Here is a 24,982-nt window from a genome sequence, read left to right as displayed (position 1 = left end):
CGCCAACCCCCAGTATGCTTACATCGCATACCCGGACGGGCGGGAGGACACAGTCTCCATAAGAGACCTTGCACCCTCGGGGACCACAGTAACCCACTACCACCCCCCCCCACGATCCGATATCCAGCCCCAGCAGACGGCAGGCCTGGGCCCCGCGACCCGCTCGACATCTACGAGGACGACACGCCTGTGCCACAGCCTACGCTGGACTCGACGCCGGAAGCTTCACTACCCCTGCCGTCGCCACGCCGATCACAGCGGCAGACAAGACCTCCGGAGAGACTCCAATACACTAACTTTTAATACACTTCACCCCGCCGGACTCAATTTTAAACAAGGGGTGAATGTGGTAAACCACTGTTTGTATTCCTGTTTGTCCTGTTTGTATTCCACTGTGTACATGCCTGGACATGCCTCGGCTGACTCCTCCCACAGGTCCTAGTATAAAGGTGACTGCTCCCCAGCCCTTGTATCCTGGACCGGTCGACCACTCGAGGCAGACCTCCATTCTGTTGTTAATAAAAGCCTTTAGTTACTCTTCTAACTCTCAGTCTTTTATGAGTAATTGATAGCGCATCACAGCTCAAAACTGGGCATCCATGCGGCACTATGGGCCACCAGCAGCACCACAATCTGTAACCACATGGCCCGGCATATCCCTCACTCTACCATTACCATCAAGCCAGGGGACCAACCCTCTTCAGTCAGAAGTGCCAAGTGGATGATCCATATTGGCCTACTCCTGAGGTTCCCATTACAGAAGCCAGTCTTCCGCCAAATTGATTCACTCCATGTGATATCAAGAAACAGCTGAGTGCACTGGATACAGCAGAGGCCGTGGGCCCCAACAACATCCTGGCTATCGTGAAGACATGCTCCAGAACTAGCCACACCTCTAGCCAAGCTGTTCCAGTACAGCTACAACACTGGCATCTATCAGATAATGTGGGAAACTGCCCAGGTATGTCCAGTCCACAAAAAGCAGGACAAATCCAATCCGGCCAATAACCGCCCCATCAGTCTACTCTCAATCATCAGCAAAGTGATGGAAGGTGCTATCAAGCGGCACTTACTCACCAATAACCTGCTCACCGTTGCCCAGTTTGGGTTCCGCCAAGACCACTTGGCTCCCGACCTCATAACAGCCTTGACCCAAACATGGACAAAGGAGCTGAATTCCAGAGGTGAGGTAAGAGTGACTGCCCTCGACATCAAGGCAGCATTTGACCGAGTGTGGCATCAAGAAGCCCTAGTAAAACTGAAGTCAATGGCAATCGGGGGGAAAATGCTCCACTGGCTGGAGTCATACTTAGCACAAAGGAAGATGGTTGTGGTGGTTGAAGGTCAATCATCACAGCCCCAGGACATCGCTGCAGGAGTTCCTCAGGGCAGTGTCCTTGGCCCAACCATTTCAGCTGCTTCATCAATGACCTTCCCTCCAACATAAGGTCAGAAATGGGGATGTTCGCTCATGACTGGTGTCCAGTGCCATTTGCAACTCCTCAGGTAATGAAGCAGTCCATGCCCGCATGCAACAAGACCTGGACGATGTTCAGGCTTGGGCTGATAAGTGGCAGGTAACATTTGCGCCACATAAGTGCCAGGCAATGACTATCTCCAACAAGCGAGAGTATAACCACCGCCCCATGACATTCAACGGCATTACCATCACTGAATCTCCCACCATCAACATCCTGGTGTCACCACTGACCAGAAACTTAACCGGACCAGCCACATAAATACTGTGGCAACAAGAGCAGGTCAGAGGCTAGGTAATCTGCAGTGAGTATCTCACCTCCTGACTCCCCAAAGCCTTTCCACCATCTACAAGGCACAAGTATGGAATACTCTACACTTGCCTGGATGAGTACAGCTCAAACAACACTCAAGAAGCTAGACACCATCCAGGACAAAGCAGCCCGCTTGATTGGCAACCCATCCACCACCGTAAACATTCACACCCTCCACCACCAGCACACCGTGGCTGCAGTGTGTACCAACCGAAACAAATTTTAAAAAAGTCCAAAATTGTTCTCATCATGGGCTAAATATCCTCCCCCATGAGAGTTGCATGCAGGGCACATGACAAGAGATGGTATTCTATTGGAAAGCTTTTAAAAAGGGGATCAACCCTGACTTAATCTCTATTATCTGGTTTATTCGATCCTTTTTGAGCTCACTTAGAGGATTTTGTATGCACAGGTCATAGACGATAACTCGCCCTTGAAGCAAGAGTATCTCAAACAAAATACTGCATACAAGTTGCGTCAAGATCTTTATAGATTACAAAGAATAATTTTGTGCCATTCGCTCTCATACACAAGGACAGTTGAAGTGGTTTACAGAATTTCAGATATTTAAAAATTGTATAGAACTTACCAGATATCGATAGTAATGCATTGTTCATTACATACAGCCATGTGCACCTTCTTTGGACAAGCTAAAATGAAAACAATGAAGCACATTGAGCGGTTTAGAGATTAAGATGCGCAATATATATTTCCCCCCCTCTCCCACAGTAAAGCAAGCCAATTTGTCTATGATCTATTTTAGTACACCATTTAATTTCTCAAGTAGGATTCTGAGAAGTACATAGAGGGTGTATTTTGATTGGGATAAGCAACAAATTAAATTCTAAACATTGTTCCGAACAGTTAATCTAAAAACTGAATGTTTACCTGCTCCATTGATGTTTCATGTAATTCATTAAGGTTTAAAGTGTAAATGCCTTCTTCAGCACCAAATATGAGGTACTGATCTACAGAGAGAAAAGTGTAGAGAATTAAATGCAAGAAAGCAGAAATCAAGAATAAAAACTTTGAATTTTTAGTTCTAGAAACGACAAATACCTCTTGTATCTGGATTAATCCACGATGTTGCAGTGTGAATTCTCAGAGGGCAACCATTGAATACCTTAGAGAAACAAGCACCCATCTGAAAAAGATTCATTTAATTTGTTTTAGTTAAAATAGCATTGCACTGGTTACTTTACACAATATGATTGCAAAATGAAAACACAGGGTACCACCACCAGACACTTCCATTTTAACTACAGTGGGGCTGTTTGACTCCTACGCAACCAGGTAATATGTTTTGTACGGTGTATTTCACTGAACTTGTTCCTCTTTTTATACTGCCATACTGAGACTGAACATTTCACAAAGAAACATGATAGGTAATGCACAACTTTCTGAAATAGCAATCACGTTTTAATTTTGAAATTAGTACAGCATCTGCCCTGAAAAAAATACAAGAAATGTGATGCTTTTAAACTACAGCCACAGCAAAAGTCTGTTGCAATTAGTGTTGTTTAATTCTCATCCACCATGCTAGGTCCATGTGTCACATCATGTTATTGGTTAAATGATCTAGTTCTGTATTTGGATTCCTACAACACCTACTTCCAGCTTTTACCTTTTTTGTCTGCACATTTATTTCATAATGTGGTATTACTACCTAAAAAAATCAGAACAAAATTATATGAACTATATTCCCATTTTGTACTGCGTATTTCACTTCAAATTTTGTATTTTATTTAGAAATGGTATACATTTTGGTGATTTGTCATCACCCTCGAAATCTCAAGTCTTTGATGGGGACTGGCACCATGTGTCTCACAAGCTACCATCATATGAACTTCTACCAAAGCAGAGTTCATGGCTAACTAGTTCCCTATCCAATCATTTTATTTGTGCTATAGGTGATCACTCATCCTCCAAGTCTTTTTATATTAACTCAGGGTTCTCCCTGGATCATTTTGTTCCTTCTTCATATAATGGCCCCCCTCAACCATCATCCAACCTTCTGCTATTGATTCAGGTCTATATTCAATCAGATCACATCTCTTAGTGCAAACAACTTCCAGTCCCCTCAAAGCAAAATGACTGAATCAGAACTTGATCTCCCTCAAGTCAGCTTTATTCCAATTCTTGATGGACAGTTTTTTCATGCCTCTCATAAACCTAATCAAGTTTTTCATTATATAACATCTGCAGTACTAAGTGAAAAAATCAACGCATTTATAATTTGAGGCAGTGGGCTCCCAATGATTCAGCAGATAAATGGACCACCACCTGCTGGGACCCTGAGCAATTTGGACCAGGAAAGTCCCAGGGCCGATGCATTGAGTTAACCGATCTCAGTTGGGGCACTACAATCAACCTCAGTGTTTCTAAACTATGGAAACAAAAATGAACCAGTCAGGAATCCTGCTCCTGTTTCCTACCCCATGATCTTCACTCAAAGTCCACATGTAACCATTAAGCAAGGACGGGGTTGGCTTTTGCTGCAATATCCCTTCCAGTCTATTAAAAAAAAAAAAAAATTCGTTCATGGGATCTGGGCGCCGCAGGCAAGGCTAGCATTTATTGCCCATCACTAATTGCCCTCGAGAAGGTGGTGGTGAGCCACTGCCTTGAACCACTGCAGTCCGTGTGGTGAAGGTTCTCCCAGTGCTGTTAGGAAGGGAGTTCCAGGATTTTGACCCAGCGACAATGAAGGAATGGCGATATACTTTTAAGTCAGGATGGTGTGTGACTTGGAGGGGAACTTGGAGGTGGTGGTGTTCCCATGCACCTGCTGCCCTTGTCCTTCTAGGTGGTAGAGGTCGTGGGTTTGGGAGGTGCTGCCGAAGGAGCCTTGACGAGTTCCTGCAGTGCATCTTGTAGATGGTACACAGTGCAGCCACGGTACGCTGGTGGTGGAGGGAGTGAATGTTTAAGGTGGAGGATGGGGTGGCAATCAAGTGGGCTGCTTTGCCCTGGATGGTGTCGAGCTTCTTGAGTGTTGATGGAGCTGCACTCATCCAGAGTATTCCATCACAAAGATAGGTAGGAAAGTAAATTGTGAAGAGGACATAAGGAGGCTACAAAGGGATATAGATAGGTTAAGTGAGTGGGCAAATGGAGTATAATGTGGGAAAATATGAAATTGTCCATTTTGGCAGGAAGAATAAAAAAGCATATTATCTAAATGGAGAGAGATTGCAGAGCTCCGAGGGGGATCTGGGTGTCCTAGTGCATGAATCGCAAAACGTTAGTATGCAGGTACAGCAAGTAATTAGGAAAGCTAATAGAATGTTATTGTTTATTGAGGGGAATGGAATACAAAAGTAGGGAGGTTATGCTTCAGTTGTACAGGGCATTGGTGAGACCACATCTGGAGTACTGTGTACAGTATTGGTCTCCTTATTTAAGGAAGGATGTAAATGCATTGGAAGCAGCTCAGAGAAGGTTTACTAGACTAATACCTGAAATGGGTGGGTTGTCTTATGAGGAAAGGTTGGACAGGCTAGGCTTGTATCCATTGGCGTGTAGAAGAGGAAGAAGTGACTTGATTGAAACATAAGATCCTGAGGGGTCTTGACAGGGTGGATGTGGACAGGATGTTTTCTCTTGTGGGAGAATCGAGAACTAGGGGTCACTGTTTAAGACAGATGAGGAGCATTTTTTTCCTCAGAGGGCGGTGGGAGCAGAGTCTTTGAATATTTTTAAGCAGAGGTAGATAGGTTCTTGATAAGCAAGGGGGTGAAAGGTTATCGGGGGTAGGCGGGAATGTGGAGTAACCAGATCAGCCATGATCGTATTCAATGGTGGAGCAGATTCGAGGGGCCGAGTGGCCTACTCCTGCTCCTAATTTGTATGTGCGTATGTTCCTTAATTGTGCCTTGTAGATGGTGGAAAGGCTTTTGGGAGTCAGAAGGTGAGACACTCGCCGCAGAATACCTAGCCTCTGACCTGCTCTTGTTGCCACTGTATTTATGTGGCTGGTCCAGTTAAGTTTCTGGTCAATGGTGACCCCCCCAGGATGCTGATGGTGGGGGATTCAGCGATGCGAATGCCGTTGAATGTCAAGGGGCGGTGGTTAGACTCTCACTTGTTGGAGATGGTCAGTGCCTGGCACTTGCATGGTGCAAATGTTATCCGTCACTTATCAGCCCAAGCCTGAATGTCATCGAAGTCTTGTTGCATGCGGGCATGGACTGCTTCATTACCTGAGGAGTTGCGAATGGCGCTGAACACTGTGCAGTCGTCAGCGAACATCCCCATTTCTGACCTTATGTTGGAGAGGTGGTCATTGATGAATGAAGCAGCTGAAGATGGTTGGGGCCTAGGACACTGCCCTGAGGAACTCCTGCAGCTATGCCCTGGGGCTGTGATGATTGACCTTCAACCACCATAACCATCTTCCTTTGTGCTAGGTATGACTCCAGCCAGTGGAGGGTTTCTTAACAACCCCCCCCCCCCCACAATGGACATGATCTTCACCGCACGTCAATTACAAGAGAAATGCAGGGAGCAGCACCAACCGCTGTACATGGCCTTCTTTGATCTCACAAAGGCCGTCGACACTGTCAACTGTGAGGGATTATGGAGTGTCCTCCTCAAATTCGGCTGCCCTCAAAAGTTTGTCACCATCCTCCACATGCTTCACGACGACATGCAAGCCGTGATCTTGACCAATGGTTCCACCACAGACCCAATTCACGTACGAACCGGGGTCAAGCAAGGCTGTCATATCGCACCAACGCTCTTCTCGATCTTCCTTGCTGCAATGCTCCATCGTACCCTCAGTAAGCTCCCCACCGGAGTGCAGCTAATTTACAGAACAAACGGGAAACTATTCAATCTCCGTCGCCTCCAGTCCAGATCCAAGGTCGTCCCATCCTCTGTCGTCGAATTACAGTATGCAGACAACGCTTGCATCTGCGCTCAGAGGTCGAACTCGAAACCATCGTCAACACCTTCACCGAAGCGTACGAGAGCATGGGCCTTACACTAAACATCCGTAAGACAAAGGTCCTCTACCAACCTGCCCCCGCCACACAGTACTGCCCCCCGATTATCAAAATCCACAACAAGGCCTTGGACAACTTTCCATACCTCGGGAGCCTACTGCCAACAAGGACAGACGTCGATGACGAAGTCCAACACCACCTTCTGTGTGCCAGTGCAGCCTTCGATCGTCTGAGGAAGAATGTTTGAAGACCAGGACCTCAAACCCGGCACTAAGCTCATGGTCTACAGAGCAGCAGTGATACCCGCCCTGCTGTATGCCTCAGACGGGGACCATTTAACGCAGGCATCTCAAAGCACTGGAGCGGTACCACCAACGCTGCCTCCGCAAGATCCTGCAAATCCATTGGCAGGATAGGCGCATCGTCCGTGTTCTCCTTCAGGCCAACATCCCCAGCATAGAAGATTTAACCATGCTCGATCAGCTCCGATGGACGGGTCAAATTGTCCACATGCCCGATACGAGTTTCCCAAAACAAGCACTCTTCTACTTGGAGCTCCGGCACGGCAAGAGCCCCAGGTGGGCAGAGGAAACGCTTCAAGGACACCCTCAAAGCCTCCTTGGAAAAAGTGTCACATCCCCACCGACACCTGGGAATCCCTGGCCCAAGACCGCACAAAGTGGAGGAGAAGCATCCAGGAAGGCGCCGAACACCTCAAGTCTCTTCGCCGGGAGCAAGCGGAAGCCAAGCGCAGGCAGCGCACGTCAACCCAAGCACCCCACCCACCTGCCCCTTCAACCACCATCAACCCCACCTGTGACAGAGACTGTAAGTACTGCATTGGACTCATCAGTCACCTGCGAACTCATTTTTAATGTGGAAGCAAGTCATCCTCGGTTCCGAGGGACTGCCTAAGAAGATGATTCCCCTGCCAAGAAAGACAGCTCCAGAATGTAAATCCTGTTGTTTTGTGTTTTTCCGAAAATGCACAAGAATTTTATCTTTTTGGCTGCATTTCCTTCAATGCAAGACCATTTTAAAACAAGATCTTCACAATGAATTCTAAATGCCTACAGCCACTAGTGCTATAAAATTCAAGTAAATTACATTTCATGTGCCCGAAATGCTAGTATAGACTCATTTTTGGCTAAGCCAACTATTACGCATTAACGTTTATAGTATTATTGTTCTGCCACCACCTAATTTCGGGTATTTTCCAAACACACCGTGTATCATTACTATCCAAGAAACTGGGTAATTGGTCTGCTGTTAAATTCTGCTGCCAATTATGATAACCCTTGGAAACATCATGAGCTATACACTTTGGCTCTTCGGGGCCATACAGGCCACCACTGGAAAGCATTGGTAAACACATTTCAGACACAGAACATGCAATCATACAGGTAGGTTTATTTTCATAAACATCATAACTTTTTAAATACTTTTAGAATGTCACAAACCTCATCTCCAGTACTATAATTCTCAGTTTAGTTAAAGTCAAAGGGGGCAAGCGTAAGGATATCCAAATTGGGTTCACCTTTAATCCTAACTTTTGTTGGGCTGTTCATTGTCGATTGGTTATTGTCATATTTCCTTAGCTTTTCATCGAAACTTTATTTATGTGCACATTTTATTGTTGTTTTACGAATCTGAAACCTCAACTAATTTAGTGCAACTGTGACAGAATTTGCACAAGTGTTACGGTGTAATCCCATTGTCGCTGAATGCTTGAAATCAACTAATTGATGCAAGTGATGCATCAAATCACAATCCACTGGTGCTCAAGCCACCTCACTTGCAAATATTGAATTCAGTCTAAAGTTACTAATAGTTATGCCTGACCTATACCTTATAGAAAATGAAGTAATTCACCAAATAAATTCCACATACCATCAGTGGGTTGCATATTCAACTAGGCTAAACAGGGACACCTGTTCCTTTGAAACACAATTGAAACTTTCCCATTTTCACAACATGTATAGGAGCACACAGAGTCACCTCGTTACTTCTGTCATCAGCACTAGTCATATTATATCTGCTGTATCTCATGGAGCCCTTCTCTCAAAATAGTTGATTGAAGGGGCATGAAGGAATACGAGAACAGGGTGGGCACATGGGATTAGGATTAGGGTGTGCGTGGAGGATAAACACAAATACGAACTGGTTGGGCCGAATGGCCAGTTTCTGTGTTGTAATTTCTTTGCAGCTCCTAAGCACGACAGAAAATGCACACTAGAATCATACAGCACAAAAGGAAGCCATTTGGCCCATTGTGCCTGTGCCGGCTCTTTTGGAAGAGCTATCCAATTAGTCCCACTCCCCTGCTCTTTCCCCGTAGCTCTGCAAATTTTTCAGTTTCAAGTGTACATCTAATTCTCTTTTGAAAGTTACTATTGAATCAGCTTCCACCGCCCTTTCAAGCAGTGCATTCTACTAGATGCAAGACTTTATGCATACTAATTGATCTCCCGTGGCGTTGCTCTTGGCGAGTCAGAGGATACAGTGCCTTAAGAACTGAAGCATGTTGTACAAAATTTATTATTCTGCTACTAAGGTGAAGCTGTGTGCAAGATGGACTAATCCTTTACAGTTCCTTTACATCCTGAGGTTAATTAGAGGGTGATTGCTGCTCTGTAGATTGGCAGTTGTTTATGAATCACTGGCACCACCTCAGGATCATGAAAACCAGCAGGAAATAACTAGCTTTCGTTCTCGTAGGTTTCCTTTTTATTTAAAAAAAAGATTGTTTGGCATCTGTAATGATTCGTGATGTTTGAAGTTCGTCAGATACACCGGATTAATGACTTGCCCATAGAGACATTTTTATAGCTAGAGGTGAAGGAATATTTGTACTGAAATGACTTTCCTTCACCTTTAAGCACTAGATCAAGCAATTCTAAAACCGTTGGCCCAGATTTTGCTGTCAAAATAAGAGTTATTTATGCACAAATGGTACAGCAACTTCAGGCGAGGGGCAGATGTGCGGTTAAACTCAAAAATCCAAAAGTTGCTGTCAGAGTTCCGCCACTCCACCGTTAGCTTTGCGAAATCAACATCTCGCTGTCTGCCTCACCATTGAACGGCATGAAGTTGCTGTATTTGTGCAGTAGATACAAACTAAACAAAGTTAAATCAAGTTATTTCAAGTCTAAGTACCCTTTTAACGATGTGATGTGTTAATTACTGCCAATTAACCCCTCTGGTACTGAAATTTAACTATTACAAATGTATTGTCTCATTTCATTCAGTTTATAATTATTGTTGGAGATTTTTAAAAAGTAAAATTTTAAATATAAACATTTAAAAACTTGTCCCTCGTCTCTTTTTTCTTAATCCATTATTTTGTTCCCTCTCTTTTCCTGTACCTGATTTGACATTGAATTAACCCACTCTAATTTGCACGCCATTTATGTCCTGGCGCTGGTAATTTCTCAATCCTTCAATCTGATTGGCTAAGGAGGTACACAATTGCTTGCCCTGTTCACTCAGGTCCCAGATGCCGTTTCCCTCGCTGCGCCATTAACAGCTCGCACATTCAGCAACTTGCCACGCAAAAAAATTAAAAACCTAACCGTGCAAGGGCCAGTCTAATTCATGGCAGATGTTGTTAGATGCCCTGCTACAGCAAATTATGGCCTATTAAGTCTCAGCAATCTAAACCAAAACATTTAATAACAACTTTGTCATGAGCAGAGAAAATTTCTGGAGGTCAAAAGTAAAGTGTGTTAATAATTAAAGTTAATGCATTCATTGAATTATAGTCTGGTGAATTTTCTCAAATTTCATCTATCTGATAAGGAAATCGAAGGAATCTACTTTAATTTGATAGAAAACAATCTATTGATTTGTGACAAAATTATTAAATACTTACATGCACTTTTGGGGTTGGAGGAAGACCATTGCTAATAGGTTTCTGTAAGGGGAGGGAAGAGAAAAAAAAAATGTAAATACAAATGTCAGGAGGAAAATGAATTATACGTTATTTTCTGACAGTGAACTATTAGAGATTCATCAGTATTCAAGAAATAAAAGACTCTGACAAACTTCTAATTATAATTTTGCAGTGAACATTTTCTTAAAATGCAGATTAATGGGTAACACTGGTTTGATGTTCAGGTTCAGCTGCAACTAACATTCAACAGATCAGCTTGTTAACTCACGAGAAAGATAATAATGAGAGATACTAAAGAATTCACATTTATATAGCGCCTTTCACTACCTCACGATGTCCCAAGGCGCTCATCAAAGTCAAAAATGACATCCTATGTAACTGACTATAGTAAACTATCCCTCCTCGTCCTTCTCGACCGGTCTGCAGCCTTTGACATGGTTGGCTGCTCCATCCTCCAACGCCTCTCCACCGTCATCCAGCTGGGTGAGTCTGCCCTCGCCTGGTTCCACCCTTATCTATCCAGTCGTAGCCAGAGAATCACCTGCAATAGCTTCTCTTCTCGCTCCCGCATCGTTACTTCGGTTGTCCCCCAAAGATCTATCCTTGGCCCTCTCTTATTTCTCATTTACACGTTGCCCCTCAGCAACATCATCTGAAAACAATGTCAGTTTCCACAGGTACGCTGACAACACCCAGCTCTACCTCACCACCGTCTCTAAATTGTCACACTGCTTGTCCAACATCACAGTACCGGATGAGCAGAAATTTCCTCTGACTAAATATTGGGAAGACCGAAGCCATTGTCTTCGGTTCCCACCAAACTCCATTCCCTCTGCCTGACAACTGTCTGAGACTGAACCAGACTGTTCACAACCTTGGTGTTAGATTTGTCCATGAGATGAGCTTCTGATCACATATCCGCCCATTACTAAGACCAAGACCGTCTATTTCCACCTCCGTAACATCTCCCGACTCCGCCCCTTCCTCAGCTGCTGAAACCCTCATCCATGCCTTTGTTATCTCTAAACTTGACTATTCCAACGCACTGCTGCCCAGCCTTCCATTTCCTACCATCCGTAAACTTGAGGTTATCCAAAACTCGGCTGCCCATGTCCTAACTCGCACCAAGTTTCATTCGCCCATCACCCCTGCGCTCACTGACCTACATTGGCTCCCAGTTAAGCAACGCCTCGATTTTAAAATTCTCATCCTGGTTTTCAAATCCCTCCATGGCCTCGCCCTCCCTATCTCTAATCTTCTCCAGCCCTACAACCCTCCGAGGCATCTGCGCTCCTCCAATTCTGGCTGCTTGGGCATCCCCGATTTTAAATCGCTCCACCATTGGCGGCCGTTCCTTCAGCTGCCAAGGCACTAAGCTCTGGAACTCCCTCCCTAAACTTCTCTGCATCTCCACCTCTCTTTCCTCCTTCGAGATGCTCCTTAAAACCTTCCTCTCATCTGCCCTATCTCATGTGGCTGGGTGTCAATTTTTGTTTGATAACACTCCTGTGAAATGTCTTGGGATGTTTTACTACGTTAAAGGTACTATATAAATACAAGTTATTGTTTACAACCAATGAAGTACTTTTTGAAATGTAGGAAACGTGGCAGCCAATTTGCGCACAACAAGCTCCCACAAACAGCAATGTGATAATGACCAGATAATTTTTTTTTTTAAGGAAGTGTTGTTGGCAGAGTGATAAATATTGGCCAGGACAACTGGGATAACTCGCCTACTCTTCTTTGAAATAGTGCCATCGGATCTTTTACGCCCACCTGAGCGAGCAGACGGGGCCTCAGTTTAACGTCTCATCCAAAAGACGGCACCTCCGACAGTGTAGCGCTCCCTCAGCATTGTACTGAAGTGTCAGCCTGAATTACGCACTCGAGTCTCTGGAGTGGGACTTGAACCCACAACGTTCTGACTCGGAGGCAGGAGAGCTACCCACTGAGCCACAGCTGATACTCGAGAAAGTGGTAGGACCAATCCTACCCAGCAAGGCACCTTATGTAGGCTAATCACAGCAACATGAAGTGCTACTAAAATCCACTGCCCAAAAGTCATGTTGCAAACCATACATACCACTAACTCAGGTTTTTCCAGACAGAGATAATTTCTGAAGCCAGGATTCATATCTTGTCCTTCAATTTATGTCCTCTCATTCCCTCCAGTTTTCTTTGCTTGCAGTCAGTATTCCCCCAGGCAAGCTAGAGTTCCACTGACACCAAGAAATGTAGAGTACTTTCTGTGATGCAAGAGAGTCTGGCAGGCTTCCAATGTCGTCAATGGAAATCTATCTTACCTGGGAGAAGACAACCCATTAAAGAAAGCTAGCCCAAGGTTGGGGAGCGGAAGCAGGAAAGTGCAAGCTGAGACAAGGGCACAGAAATGGACTAATAGCCAAGGAGACACTGTTTTGTCATTATTTTAGTAGAGGAAACTTTGGTTTATCCGGAGGTTGTATGCCCGGAATCCTCGATCCAATGGCAGAAATCAGCAGCCGTTTTGTTTAGGTTTTTTTTCTTCTCCTAGCATTTTTTTAAAATTTTTTTTAAATACAGTAGCATTTTTTTTTTTTTTAAATAGTCAGGCTCTGGAAAGCGTCTCTGTAGCTTAGCAACAGCTTCCAAGGTACAGGCCGAGTGTTTACAAGCTGTTGCTAAGCAACAGTGTTTGTTGTCAGATACGGAGATGAAAACCTCCGTATCCTTCAACATGAGCGCTGGTCTATCCGGAATCGCCATATCCCTTGATGCCCTTACTAGTCAGAAATCTATCGACTTTTGTTTTGAATATACCCAATGACTGAGCCTCCACAGCCCTCTGGGGTAGAGAATTCCAAAGATTCCCCACCCTCTGTAGAAATTTCTTCTCATCTCAGTCCTGAATGGCCTACCCTTTATCCTGAGGCTGTGGCCCCTGGTTCTAGACTCCCCAACCAAGGGAATCATTCTCCCAGCATCCACCCTATCAAGCCCTGTAATAATTTTGTATGCTTCAATGAAATCCCTCATTCTTCTGAATTCAAGAGAATACAGGCCTAGTTTACTCAATCTCTTCTCATATGACAGTCCCGTCATCCCAGGATTCAATCTCGTGAACCTTCGTTGCACTCCTTCCATGGCGAGTATATCCTTCCTTAGGTAAGGAGACCAAAATTGTACACAGTACTCCAGGTGTGGTCTCACCAAGGCCCTATATAATTGGAGTAAGACGTCTTTACTCCTGTACTCAAATCCTCTTGCAATGAAGGCCAACATACCATTTGCCTTCCTAATGGCATGCTGCACCGGCACATTCACTTTCAGTGACTCATGTACAAAAACACCCAGGTCCCTTTGAGCATCTGCATTTCCCAATCTTTCACCATTTAGGAAATACTCTGCCTTTGTTTTTTCTACCAAAGTGGATAACTTCACATTTATCCACATTATAATCCATCTGCCATGTACTCGCCCACACTCAGCCTGTCAAGGTCCCCTTGCAGCCTCTTCACAACTGACACCTAGCTTTGTGTCATCAGCAAATATAGTCCCACATCCAAATTGTAATGTATATACCTTTAAGGGGAAACTACTTTTTACAGCTCATGTATACTGTAGTGCCGGCAGTGACCACACCTGTATATAGCACTGAGTAGTAATCTGTACAGTCAGTTCCAGAGTGAGCCACGTTGAGTAAACACCTGTTGTACCGTTCTCCTGCAGTCTTGTGTCTTACGACTGACAGACACAACATTGGCGACGAGGCGAATTCGATCCTACCTGCAACTCTGCATCACCTCCCAGGGATTCGTTCCTGGAGACCAGTAGATTGGAGGTCAAGGCCAGAGGCATGGGCGTCGACCACGGGCAACCACCCAGTCATCCAGCAGAGACTCGAGAATTGCAGGGGAGGCTGTTGAGAGCCAGGCTTGGCTTTCCAGTCATGGTGGTCCAGCGAAACGGGCTGGCAACAGGTAGTGCACAGACCCTTCCCGGACAGCGGCGGGCTAGAGCCCGACCGAGCGGCACAGAAAAGGGCCGAGCAGCGTCGACGGGGGAGAGAGAGAGAGAGAGAGAGAGGGCAGAGCGCAGCCAGTGTTCAGGGGCTGAGCAGCGTCGAGGAGAGGGAGAGAGACGCGCAGAAACCCGCGAGGCGCCGCCATTGCCACGAGGGCTGCCGAGAGCGGCGTTGGCAGCAGGGCAGGAGAAGCGCGCGAAACCTACAGGGCGCCGCCATTGCCACGAGGACAGCCGAGAGCGGCGCTGGCAGCAGCGGGGGAGGAAGGAAAGCGCGGCGATGCCATTTTAAGCCACACCCAAAATGCCGAAGAGTGGCAGTATCACCGCATTTGACAATGAAGTCGAAGATTGGACTACATATGTCGAACGAATAGAGGTATACTGCAAGGCAAATGAGGTGTCAGATGACAAGAAAGCGCCGGTATTGTTAAATTTAATGGGTGCAAAGACGTATGGCTTATTATGAAATCTAGCAACCCCAGCGAAGCCAGTGGAAGTGTGTTTTGGAGACATAGTGACGATACTACAGGAACATTTAAACCCCACACCGCTGCTGATAGCAGAAAGATTCAAGTTTCACAAATGGAACCAGCATAAGGATGAAAGCAATGCTGAATATTTAACAGAACTGTGCAAACTATCGAAACACTGCCAGTTTGGAACAGGACTGGCAGATACCTTAAGGGACAAGTTTGTGTGTGGGCTTCAAAGTGAAGGAACCCAGAAACGGCTTTTATCTGAAAAGGACCTTACGCTGGAAAAGGCTTTCAGCATTGCGGTATCATATGAAGCAGCAGCACGAGGCGCTGCAGAGATACAACAGAGATCGCAAGAATATGGCACAAATGAAATGTCATACAGAACAGAGAAGTGCTATCGCTGCGGCAGAACAACACATGACCACAATGATTGCTGGTTCAAAGACAAAGTGTGCAGACAGTGTGGAAAAGTAGGACACATAGCACGAGTCTGCAGGTCGGGAAAGAAAACCAGCAATAAGAAATCTCCAAAAGAAAAGTACAAGAAGGTACATAAGGTGACGGAGAATAGTTCAGACGAACAAAAGAGTGACACCGACTCCGAAAACAGGGAGCCGAGTTGTCTGAAACTACATAATTTGATCAAAACGGAGGATCACCGAACCATTTGGGTCACTCTCAAGATAGCAGGAGTCCAGGTAAAAATGGAATTGGACACAGGATCAGCCCTAACAGTCATAAACTGACAGGACTACGAGCGGCTATTCTCACACATACCCTTGAGAGACACAAAAATTATTTTGAAGACGTACACGGGGCAAAAAGTCTACCCCAAAGGAAAAATAAGGGTGACCGTTATATATAACGGTAAGGAAACACCAAAACTACACCTGTATGTATTGCAAGATGGAGGACCACCATTACTGGGACGTGAATGGATCCGGAAAATACAGCTGGATTGGCATTCCATACAAGCACTGACTGTGGCTGCCAAAAAGGATGACGACGTCACACCTGGGCGACTGTCAAAGATCCTAACCGACGCGCAAGAAGTGTTCCAGCAAGGACTCGGAACACTAAAAGGCATGACAGCAACAATTAAAATCGAAGAAAACGCAAGCCCAAAATTTTTTAAGGCCATACCAGTACCTTATGCGATCCACCCAGCCGTTGAAGCACAGCTGGAGAGTTTGGAACGTTCAGGAGTACTGTCCAAGGTAGACTGGAGCGAGTGGGCTACACCCATCGTCCCTGTGATGAAAAAGTCGTTGAGCAGCATGCCTGGGGAACCAAGGAAGGTTCGCATCTGTGGGGACTTTAAGGTAACAGTGAACCCAGTCCTTCACACCGTGCAATATCCACTTCCGTGGATTGAAGATATTTTTGCCTCGCTATCTGGAGGGAAACGCTTCACTAAGATTGATCTGGCCCAGGCGTATCTGCAAATGGAGGTAGAAGAAGCATCAAAAAAAAAAACCTCACAATCAACACCCATAAAGGTCTCTACCAATACAACCGGCTGGTATTCGGGGTAGCATCAGCTCCGGCAATTTGGCAGAGGGCAATGGAACAAGTCCTGCAAGGGATCCCAGGGACCCAGTGTTATTTGGACGACATCCTGGTCACGGGCGAAAATGACAGTGATCACCTCGCCAACCTGGATCAGGTGCTCACTAGATTGAAGGAATATGGGCTCCGAGCTAACCACCCCAAATGCAAGTTTATAAAAAAACAGATCTCGTATTGTGGCCACGTTATCGATAAAGAGGGGTTACATAAGTCCCCAGAAAAGATTGAGGCAGTAGTCAAGGCTCCAGCACCAGAAAACGTGTCACAACTGAGGTCGTTCCTCGGGCTGGTAAACTACTACCAGAAGTTCTTGCCAAATTTGTCGACAATACTACACCCACTGAACACCCTACTGCAAACTGGAGTGCCATGGAAGTGGAGTGACGAATGTAAACGAGCTTTCCAGAAGAGCAAAACACTAATCACATCGAAAGAGGTATTGGCCCATTTCAACCCAGCACTAACAATTCGGTTGGCGTGTGATGCGTCACCCTACGGCATTGGAGCGGTGCTGTCGCACAAATTCTCGGACGGCTCAGAGAGGCCAATAGCCTTTGCGGCACGATCACTAACCTCAGCCGAGCGTAACTACGCCCAGATTGACAGGGAGGCCCTCAGCCTAGTGTGGGGAGTGAAAAAGTTCAATCACTATCTGCACGGGCAGAAATTCACCTTGCTGACTGACCACCAGCCTCTTGTCTCCATTTTTAATCCGAAGAAGGGTGTTCCGGTGATGACTGCGCAACGACTACAAAGATGGTCCATCTTTCTAGGGGCGCACCACTATGAGATTGAGTATAAGGGCACGAAACAGCATGGAAATGCTGATGGGCTATCACGCCTGCCACTGCCTACCGCGGAGGAAGCACCAGCAGTGGATCCTGTCGAAATATTTCATTCGACTATAGTTGAATACCTACCGGTAACTAACGCTCGTATAGAAAAGGAGACCCGAAATGACCCGACACTGTCTCGGGTATATGATTTGACGGTGAAGGGATGGCCAGCACATGGCGACTCACTGTTGCCAGCATTCTCGACAAGGAGAGAACAGCTGCCAGTGTGCCGGGGGACCTTGATGTGTGGATCCCGAGTGGTAATTCCACCCAAGTTAAGGGATAGAGTGCTCAATGAGCTTCATGAGGGTCATCTGGGAGGGGTAAAAATGAAAAGCCTTGCCAGGGCTTATGTGTGGTGGCCAGGAATCAATAAACAAATCGAGGACCTGACCAAGAGCTGCTCTGGATGCCAGAAAGTCCAAAATGCACCACCACATGCCCCTCTACACCCATGGGAGTGGCCCTCATCTCCATGGCAACGGGTGCATATTGATTTTGCTGGTCCATTCATGGGCTCGATGTTTTTAATAGCCGTGGATGCGCACTCGAAATGGCCCGAGGTCATCAAAATGTCCTCCACCACCACGGAGAAAATTATTGCAGTCCTACGGACCATTTTTGCCAGGAACGGCTTGCCAGAACAGATTTGCTCCAATAACGGACCACAGTTTGTGTCCGAAGAGTTCCAGAGGTTTATGCAGAAGAATGGGGTAAGGCATTACACATCCGCCCCGTATCATCCAGCCACAAATGGATTGGCCGAGAGGTTCGTACAAACCTTTAAGAAGGCAATAAAGGCTATGTACAATGACAACATTCCGCTGCAGCATAAGGTGGACAATTTCCTGTTCGCCTACTGGAATGTGACACATGCAGTCACCAACCAGGCCCCGGCCATGATGTTCTTTAACCGAAGGTTAAGATCTCGCCTGGATTTGCTCAGACCAAACGTACGAAGAGATGTTGAGAGTAAGCAATTCCAGCACATCCATGAGAAGCCAACAAGGAGCTTCAATGTAGGGCAACCAGTCTTGGCCCGCGACTACCCAACAGAAAAATGGCAGCCAGGAACGATATGCACACGGCAGGGCCCACTAATGTCCACAGTGGACGTTGGGGAGAACATCGTGAGACGCCATGCTGACCAGATCCTAGAGTCACAGGAACAAGTCAATCCCATGCCTCGCCCATACGTACCTGGCGAGGAACCCGACGTACAGGTCACATCTACCCCAGAAACAGTAGCATCGGAAGCTGATGACCCAACCGACGACAGGGTGCCAGAATCGCCTCCGCACCAAGAGCGAGACACTCGGGAAAGGCGCTATCCAGAAAGGATCAGGAAGCCTCCCCAAAGACTGAATATATAAATGGACTATTTTCAGCTAACGTTGTATGTTAAAAGTGTTAATTGTAATTAGTTTGATATTTAATTGTTAAATGAGTGTTATGGTACTGTTAATCTAAAAGGGGAGGAATTGTAATGTATATACCTTTATTAAGGGGGGGAACTACTTTTTACAGCTCATGTATACTGTAGTACCGGCAGTGACCACACCTGTATATAACACTGAGTAGTAATCTGTACAGTCAGTTCCAGAGTGAGCCACGTTGAGTAAACACCTGTTGTACCGTTCTCCTGCAGTCTTGTGTCTTACGACTGACAGACACAACACAAATCATTGATTTAGATTGTGAATAGCTGGGGCCCAAGCACTGATCCTTGCTGTACCCCACTAGTCACAGCCTGCCATCCTGAAAAAGACCCGTTTATCCCTACTCTTTGTTTTCTGTCTGTTAACCAATTCTCAATCCATGCTGGTATATTACCCTCAATTCCATGTGCCCTAATTTTGTTCACCAACCTCTTGTGTGGGACCTTATCGAAGGCCTTCCTAAAATCCAAATACACCACATCTACCGGTTCCCCTTTGTCTACTCCAATAGTTACATCCTCAAAGAACTCCAATAGGTTTGTCAAACAGGAGTTCCCTTTCATAAATCCATGTTGACTCTGCTCAATCTTATGTTCGAAGTGTCCAGTTATTGCATCCTTTATAATAGATTCCAGCATTTTCCCAACTACTGATGAGGCTAACAGGTCTGTAGTTCCCTGTTTTCTCTCTCCCTCCTTTCTTAAATAGCGGGGTTACATTTGCTCTCCTCCAATCTGCAGGAACCGTTCCAGGATCTATAGAATTTTGGAAGATGACAACCAATGCATCCACTATCCCAATCGCCACCTCTTTCAAAACCCTAGGATGTAGATCATCTGTTCCTTGGGATTTATCGACTTTTAGTCCCATTAATTTTGCTAGTACAGGTAGACTACCCTTTATCCGAACTTCCGAAAACCGAAACCCTCTAAAAACCGAAGGTTTTTTCGTTCAGCGTAAGTCGTGCGCACGACCCCCCCCCCCCGCGGACCCCCGCCGGCCCCGACCCCCGCCGACTTACGCGGAGCGTCAGCGTAAGTCGTGCGCACGACCCCCCCGCCGGCCCATGCTGAGCGTCAGCTTAAGTCGTGCGCACGACCCCCCGCCGACCCCGACCCTCGCCGACCCCAACCGTAAGTTGGCGGGGGTCGGCGCCGGCGTCGTGCGCACGACTTACGCTGCGCGTCAGCGTAAGTCGTGCGCACGACCCCCCGCCGACCCACCTTCCGAAATCCGAAATTCTCCGAACACCGAAACACGGCTGGTCCCGAGGTTTTCGGATAAAGGATAGTCTACCTGTACTTATTTTTTTACTACAGTAATAATAATTTCTTTAAGTTCCTCATTCTCGCCACACCCTTGGTTTTCTCTTATTTCTGGGAGGTTTTTTGTGTCTTCCTCCATGAAGTATTTATTTAATTTCTCTGCCATTTTCTCATTCCCCATTATAAATTCTCCCGTCTCCGACTGTAAAGGACCTACATTTACCTTGGCCAGTTTTTTCCTTTTCACATACCTATTGAAGCTTTTACAATCCGTTTTTATATTTTTCGCTAGTTTTGTGCTCGTATTCCATTTTCCCTTTCTTTATCAATTTCTTGGTCCCCCTTTGCTGATTTCTAAAAAGATCCCAATCCTCAGGCTGACCACTTTTTCTGGCAACTTTATAAGCTTCCTCCTTTGACTTAATACTAGCTTTAATTTATTTTGTTAGCCATGGTTGGATCACTTTTCCTTTTGGGTTTTTATGCCCTAGAGGAATATATGTTTGTTGCAAATTATGCATTATTTCCTTGAATGTTAACCATTGTATGTCCACCTTCATACCTTTTAGTGTAATCTCCCAATCTACCATGGCCAACTTGTCCCTCATACCCTTGTAGTTTCCTCTGTTTAGATTGAAGACCTTAGTTTCAGATTGGACTAAATCACTCTCAAACTTAATGTAAAATTCAATATTATGGTCACTTGTCCCTAAAGGCCTCTTTACCACAAGATTATTGATTAGCCCTTTCTCATTACACAGTACCAGATCCAGAATAGCCTGTTCCCTGGTTGGTTCCTCCACATACTGATCCAGGAAACCATCTTGCATGCATTCCAAGAATTCATCCTCCACACCATTAGTGGTAATTTGATTTGCCCAGTCAATATGTAGATTAAAGTCCCCCATGATTACCGCATTGCCCTTGTTACATGCACGTCTAATCTCTTGATTGATAATGTGCCCTACATTACCACTACTGTTTGGTGGCCTATACACAACTCCCACTAATGTTTTCCGCCCTTTGCTGTTTCTTACATCTTTTACATCCACCTGAGGGGGCATACGGGGCCTCAGTTTAACATCTGATTCGAAAGATGGCACCTCCAAAGTGTCAGCCTAGATTACATGCTTAAGTCTCTGGAGTGGGATTTGAATCAATGACCTACTGACTTAGAGGTGACAGTGCTACCACTGAGCCAAGGCCGACACCCAAGAAAAGGGAGGTTAACAGTTTGTTTGCAGACATTTCCTCAGAACAATTTTTTCCACTTTTCTTGTTAACCTACCTTGTCTCTTCAGATGCTGACATAACAGCAATATATTTCCAACAATTTTTATATTTGTCAGATTTTCTCATTTTTCTTTTTAGCTTTTAAAAAAAGCAGCCAATTTTGTTTTCTAGTCTATTTTACAATAAAGTTTAATTTTATTAATACTGAGGGATACCAATGGACTCTTGCATATTCATACCTAAAAGAGATCCAACCAAAAACACTGCAAAGACTGATTAAGGTTGGGCCATTTAAGACTAAATTCCCAGCATGCCCATTGTACATGACTTTCTGTGGAGCAATGGACTGCACAATTGACTTGAGTCCTGGTGCAGAAGGTAGATTAAAATTTAATTTTTTGAAAAAGTTAACCTAGAATATTGCTTGTTCCAATTGCCAGTTTAAGAACTTACAATGTTGAAAATTAGAGACTCCTTCTGATGTTATGTCACTGAGAGCAAATGGATTCCACTCTAGTGATTAGTGCTCAATGGCAACAAGATTAATATTGGTCCAAAACATCCCAGATTCTATTTGCATATTAAGCTTGGTTTTATAACTTTATTGTGGCCCACACACTGCTTGTGATATTTCACAGCGAGAAAGACCACTTTTTGTTTATGTTTTTCTATCAAGGACGAGAAAAGGCCCACATGTACTCACCCCCATCTTTAGCTGAATTAATTCCCATACACCAACCCTCCCTTCCTCCCACTTTCTGCAAGAGGCAAAAAAAGAGATCTGAAAACTCTCCAACACTTCATGGGAAATCATGCGAGTCCCAGGACCACTGATGCAACCTCACATAGCAAGAGGTACATCAAGGGCCCGATATTTATGGGGAGGGTGCGGGGAAAACTTGCCAAGGACATGGACAGGCTGGCCAGCTGCTGGTGTGCGCGCGGGGGGGGGGGGGGGGGGGGCGGTGCGGGAGAGAAAGAGGTCACTAATCGCAGCAAGGGTGGTAGGGGGAGGCCGAATGCTTCCTTGAGGTGTCTGGAAGAACACTCCTGCCGCTCCTGGCCCTCAAGGAGTGCTGTATAAAGTTCTTTTATTCTGGAGCTGGCAGCTCCCGCCTCTATTTCACTGCTGCATTTCCCTGGGAACCCAGATGGTACCTGTAAAATTTAATTCAGGCCCCCAATTGCTCTGTGGAAGCCAGATTTCAATATGCTAATGAAGTGTCCTACCTCTCTGAACATTCACATGGCAGGCAACCTGCTGCCATAAAAAAGGCAATGGGCACATACGCGGCAGGTTAGGGCACATTCCCCATTTTAAAATATTTAACCCCATCCCCCACCCCTTTCTTACCTGTCGTTTTGGGGGGGGGGGGGGGGGGGGGGTAAAAATCAACAACCAAAAGACTGAATTTCTTCAATTTAATCAGAGTTCAATGGATGCTTATATTATTTGGGCTTCATTCCAGATGCCATTAACCTCTTGATTTAATTATAACCTTTTAAATCATTGTCAGCTATTATGCTATACATTGCATGCTCCTGAGAATTGAAGGTCTTGTTCTGCAATATCACCACAGTCACTTGGCTTTCAATCAATGCAATTTTGGCATGACTTTCAACTGCCACCAGTATTATCATTGCACTGCCCCTTAATACATATTGCACATACAATGAAAATGAGTGCAGCATAAGTAAAAGGCTGCACTCTAACCAAATTCAAAGGATATCAATAAATCATTGAAGGTTTGTTGTGATTCACGGTCACCTGAAAAATGTCTCTCTCCCAACCATCCATAATTTCACGTTTACAGACAGAAAAAGAAACCTAACCGTAAAATTTGATTCAAGTCTCCACTTGAACAGTCAAAAATCTTTTCACCTTAAGTACTACAAAGCCAGCTGCCTTGACCTATCAAAGCTACTTATTTATCCTAAGCACTACTTAGCACAGGCAATTTCTTTGTGTATCTACCCTTTTTCCTTTTTAGGCAGATTGCTATCATTTACACAAACTGATTGACTATATCATGAACTGTGATCTACAAAATTTAAGGCTTCAGTCGTATAATACAATACTCCAAGCCAAAGGGCCAGAGTGTGACTCCCAACCTCAACTGATAGACAAGACTTGTCTATCTTTACTGGGCAAGTAGACAGTCCATGAACAGGCTGTGATGCATTTCACACTGGATGGGAATATTTTGCAGCAGTTGAATGCTGCCACTCAGGAGTGGGAAACAAGCAAAAGCTTCACCCCACAGAAAAACACCCTTCCTGAGCCAGCTAATCACAGAATAGAAATAACTGGTCATAAGAGTCAACTGTGGAGCCCAAAAGAGGAAATAAAAGTTGAAGAAGAGATGTACATAGTATGCAACTTTCAAGGAACTAACATCCCGATAGGATGGTGGGCAACATTTCCTCTAAACTGCGCAGCCGTCTGCCGGTCCAGCGCAGCCTGGGACCGGCTTTTCAAATGTGAAATTTTGCACACGTGCAAAACATTGAATGGGCTGCGCAACCTGTTAAAGGGCCCGCGCACCCAAAACAAATTAGGGGGAACATTGGTGGTGGGTACATATTCAATTTTATTCAGACCTCAATCTTATACATCTCAATCAAGTCTCCCCTCAGCCGCCTCTGTTCCAAAGAAACAACCCCAGCCCATCCAATCTTTCCTCATAGCTAAAACTCTCCAGTCTGGAACTCACTGCCTGAAAGGGTGGTAGAGGCAGAAACCCTCATCACATTTAAAATGTTTGTGGATATGCACTTGAAGTGCCACAACCCACAAGGCTACAGACCAAGAGCTGGAAAGTGGGATTAGGCTGGATAGTTCTTTTTCGGCTGGCACAGACACGATGGGCCGAAAGGCCTCCTTCTGTGCTGTACTATTCTATGATTCTATGAAGACCAAATTGGTGTACGTGTAAAAGTCATCCTGCCCCTGGGCTAGATGTTTTTCCTTTCATCCTCCCATTATCATGGAAACACAAGAAAAGATATATTGAAATAATAATTACATTTACAAGGATTGAAAAGTGCAAACCCTTTAGATACTGTATATAACAGAGCACAACAGATTTTACAAAGCAAATGGAATGCTCACAGGGAGGTCCTTCTTATCTTTCCTTGGAGGAAGCCCCGGTGGATAACTACTTCTATTTTCATACTGTTGTTGAGGATTGCTGTCTTTCTCACCATTCACCTGTGTGGAGCTCACTCCATTTCCTGAACAGAAAAGTACATATTTTCAGTAAGCATGAACATATTGACAGAAATCATGCATCCTGACTCTTGAAACCACCAACATCTAAGAATTCTGAGATTAACTCCTGGTCAAAGTAGAAAATTCTCTCGCTGGCCTGCACGGGCAGGCGGAGCCCTCCAGCTCACAAGCAGCCTTAAAAAAAGGGTGTCCTATGACGAGCAATGCCGTTAACCTTCCTGAGTGCGCACTGCTGTCATTGAAGGAGCCTTGATAAACCACTTGTCGAGGCAGTCTTCCAGCAACCAGATCATAAT

The 24,982-nt window shown here is 45.3% G+C and overlaps 1 protein-coding gene across 14 annotated transcripts in view; it reads right to left on the bottom strand.

Annotated features, from left to right (window-relative positions):
* The window catches only part of LOC147121580 (mitogen-activated protein kinase kinase kinase kinase 3-like), a 244,010-nt gene that overhangs the window by 71,640 nt on the left and 147,388 nt on the right, over window positions 1-24,982 (bottom strand). For 10 of the 14 annotated variants that reach the window (XM_085981929.1, XM_085981930.1, XM_085981939.1 and 7 more), the window contains 6 exons: window positions 24,567-24,688; window positions 10,608-10,649; window positions 3,415-3,456; window positions 2,850-2,934; window positions 2,679-2,758; window positions 2,380-2,440 (listed from right to left, as the gene is read on the bottom strand). In XM_085981929.1, the coding sequence (XP_085838055.1) occupies window positions 2,380-2,440; window positions 2,679-2,758; window positions 2,850-2,934; window positions 3,415-3,456; window positions 10,608-10,649; window positions 24,567-24,688 (432 nt within the window). The remainder of the gene's footprint in view (window positions 1-2,379; window positions 2,441-2,678; window positions 2,759-2,849; window positions 2,935-3,414; window positions 3,457-10,607; window positions 10,650-24,566; window positions 24,689-24,982) is intronic. The other 4 variants (XM_085981932.1, XM_085981940.1, XM_085981942.1 and 1 more) reach the window with 1 other exon arrangement.

The sequence above is a fragment of the Somniosus microcephalus genome, chromosome 3 (assembly GCF_052327205.1).
Source record: "Somniosus microcephalus isolate GS21.2 chromosome 3, FLI_Smic_1.0, whole genome shotgun sequence".
Classification (NCBI taxonomy): Eukaryota; Metazoa; Chordata; class Chondrichthyes; order Squaliformes; family Somniosidae; genus Somniosus; species Somniosus microcephalus.
Note: the sequence above shows the minus strand (reverse complement) of the source record. Positions and strands in the feature narration are given on the sequence as shown.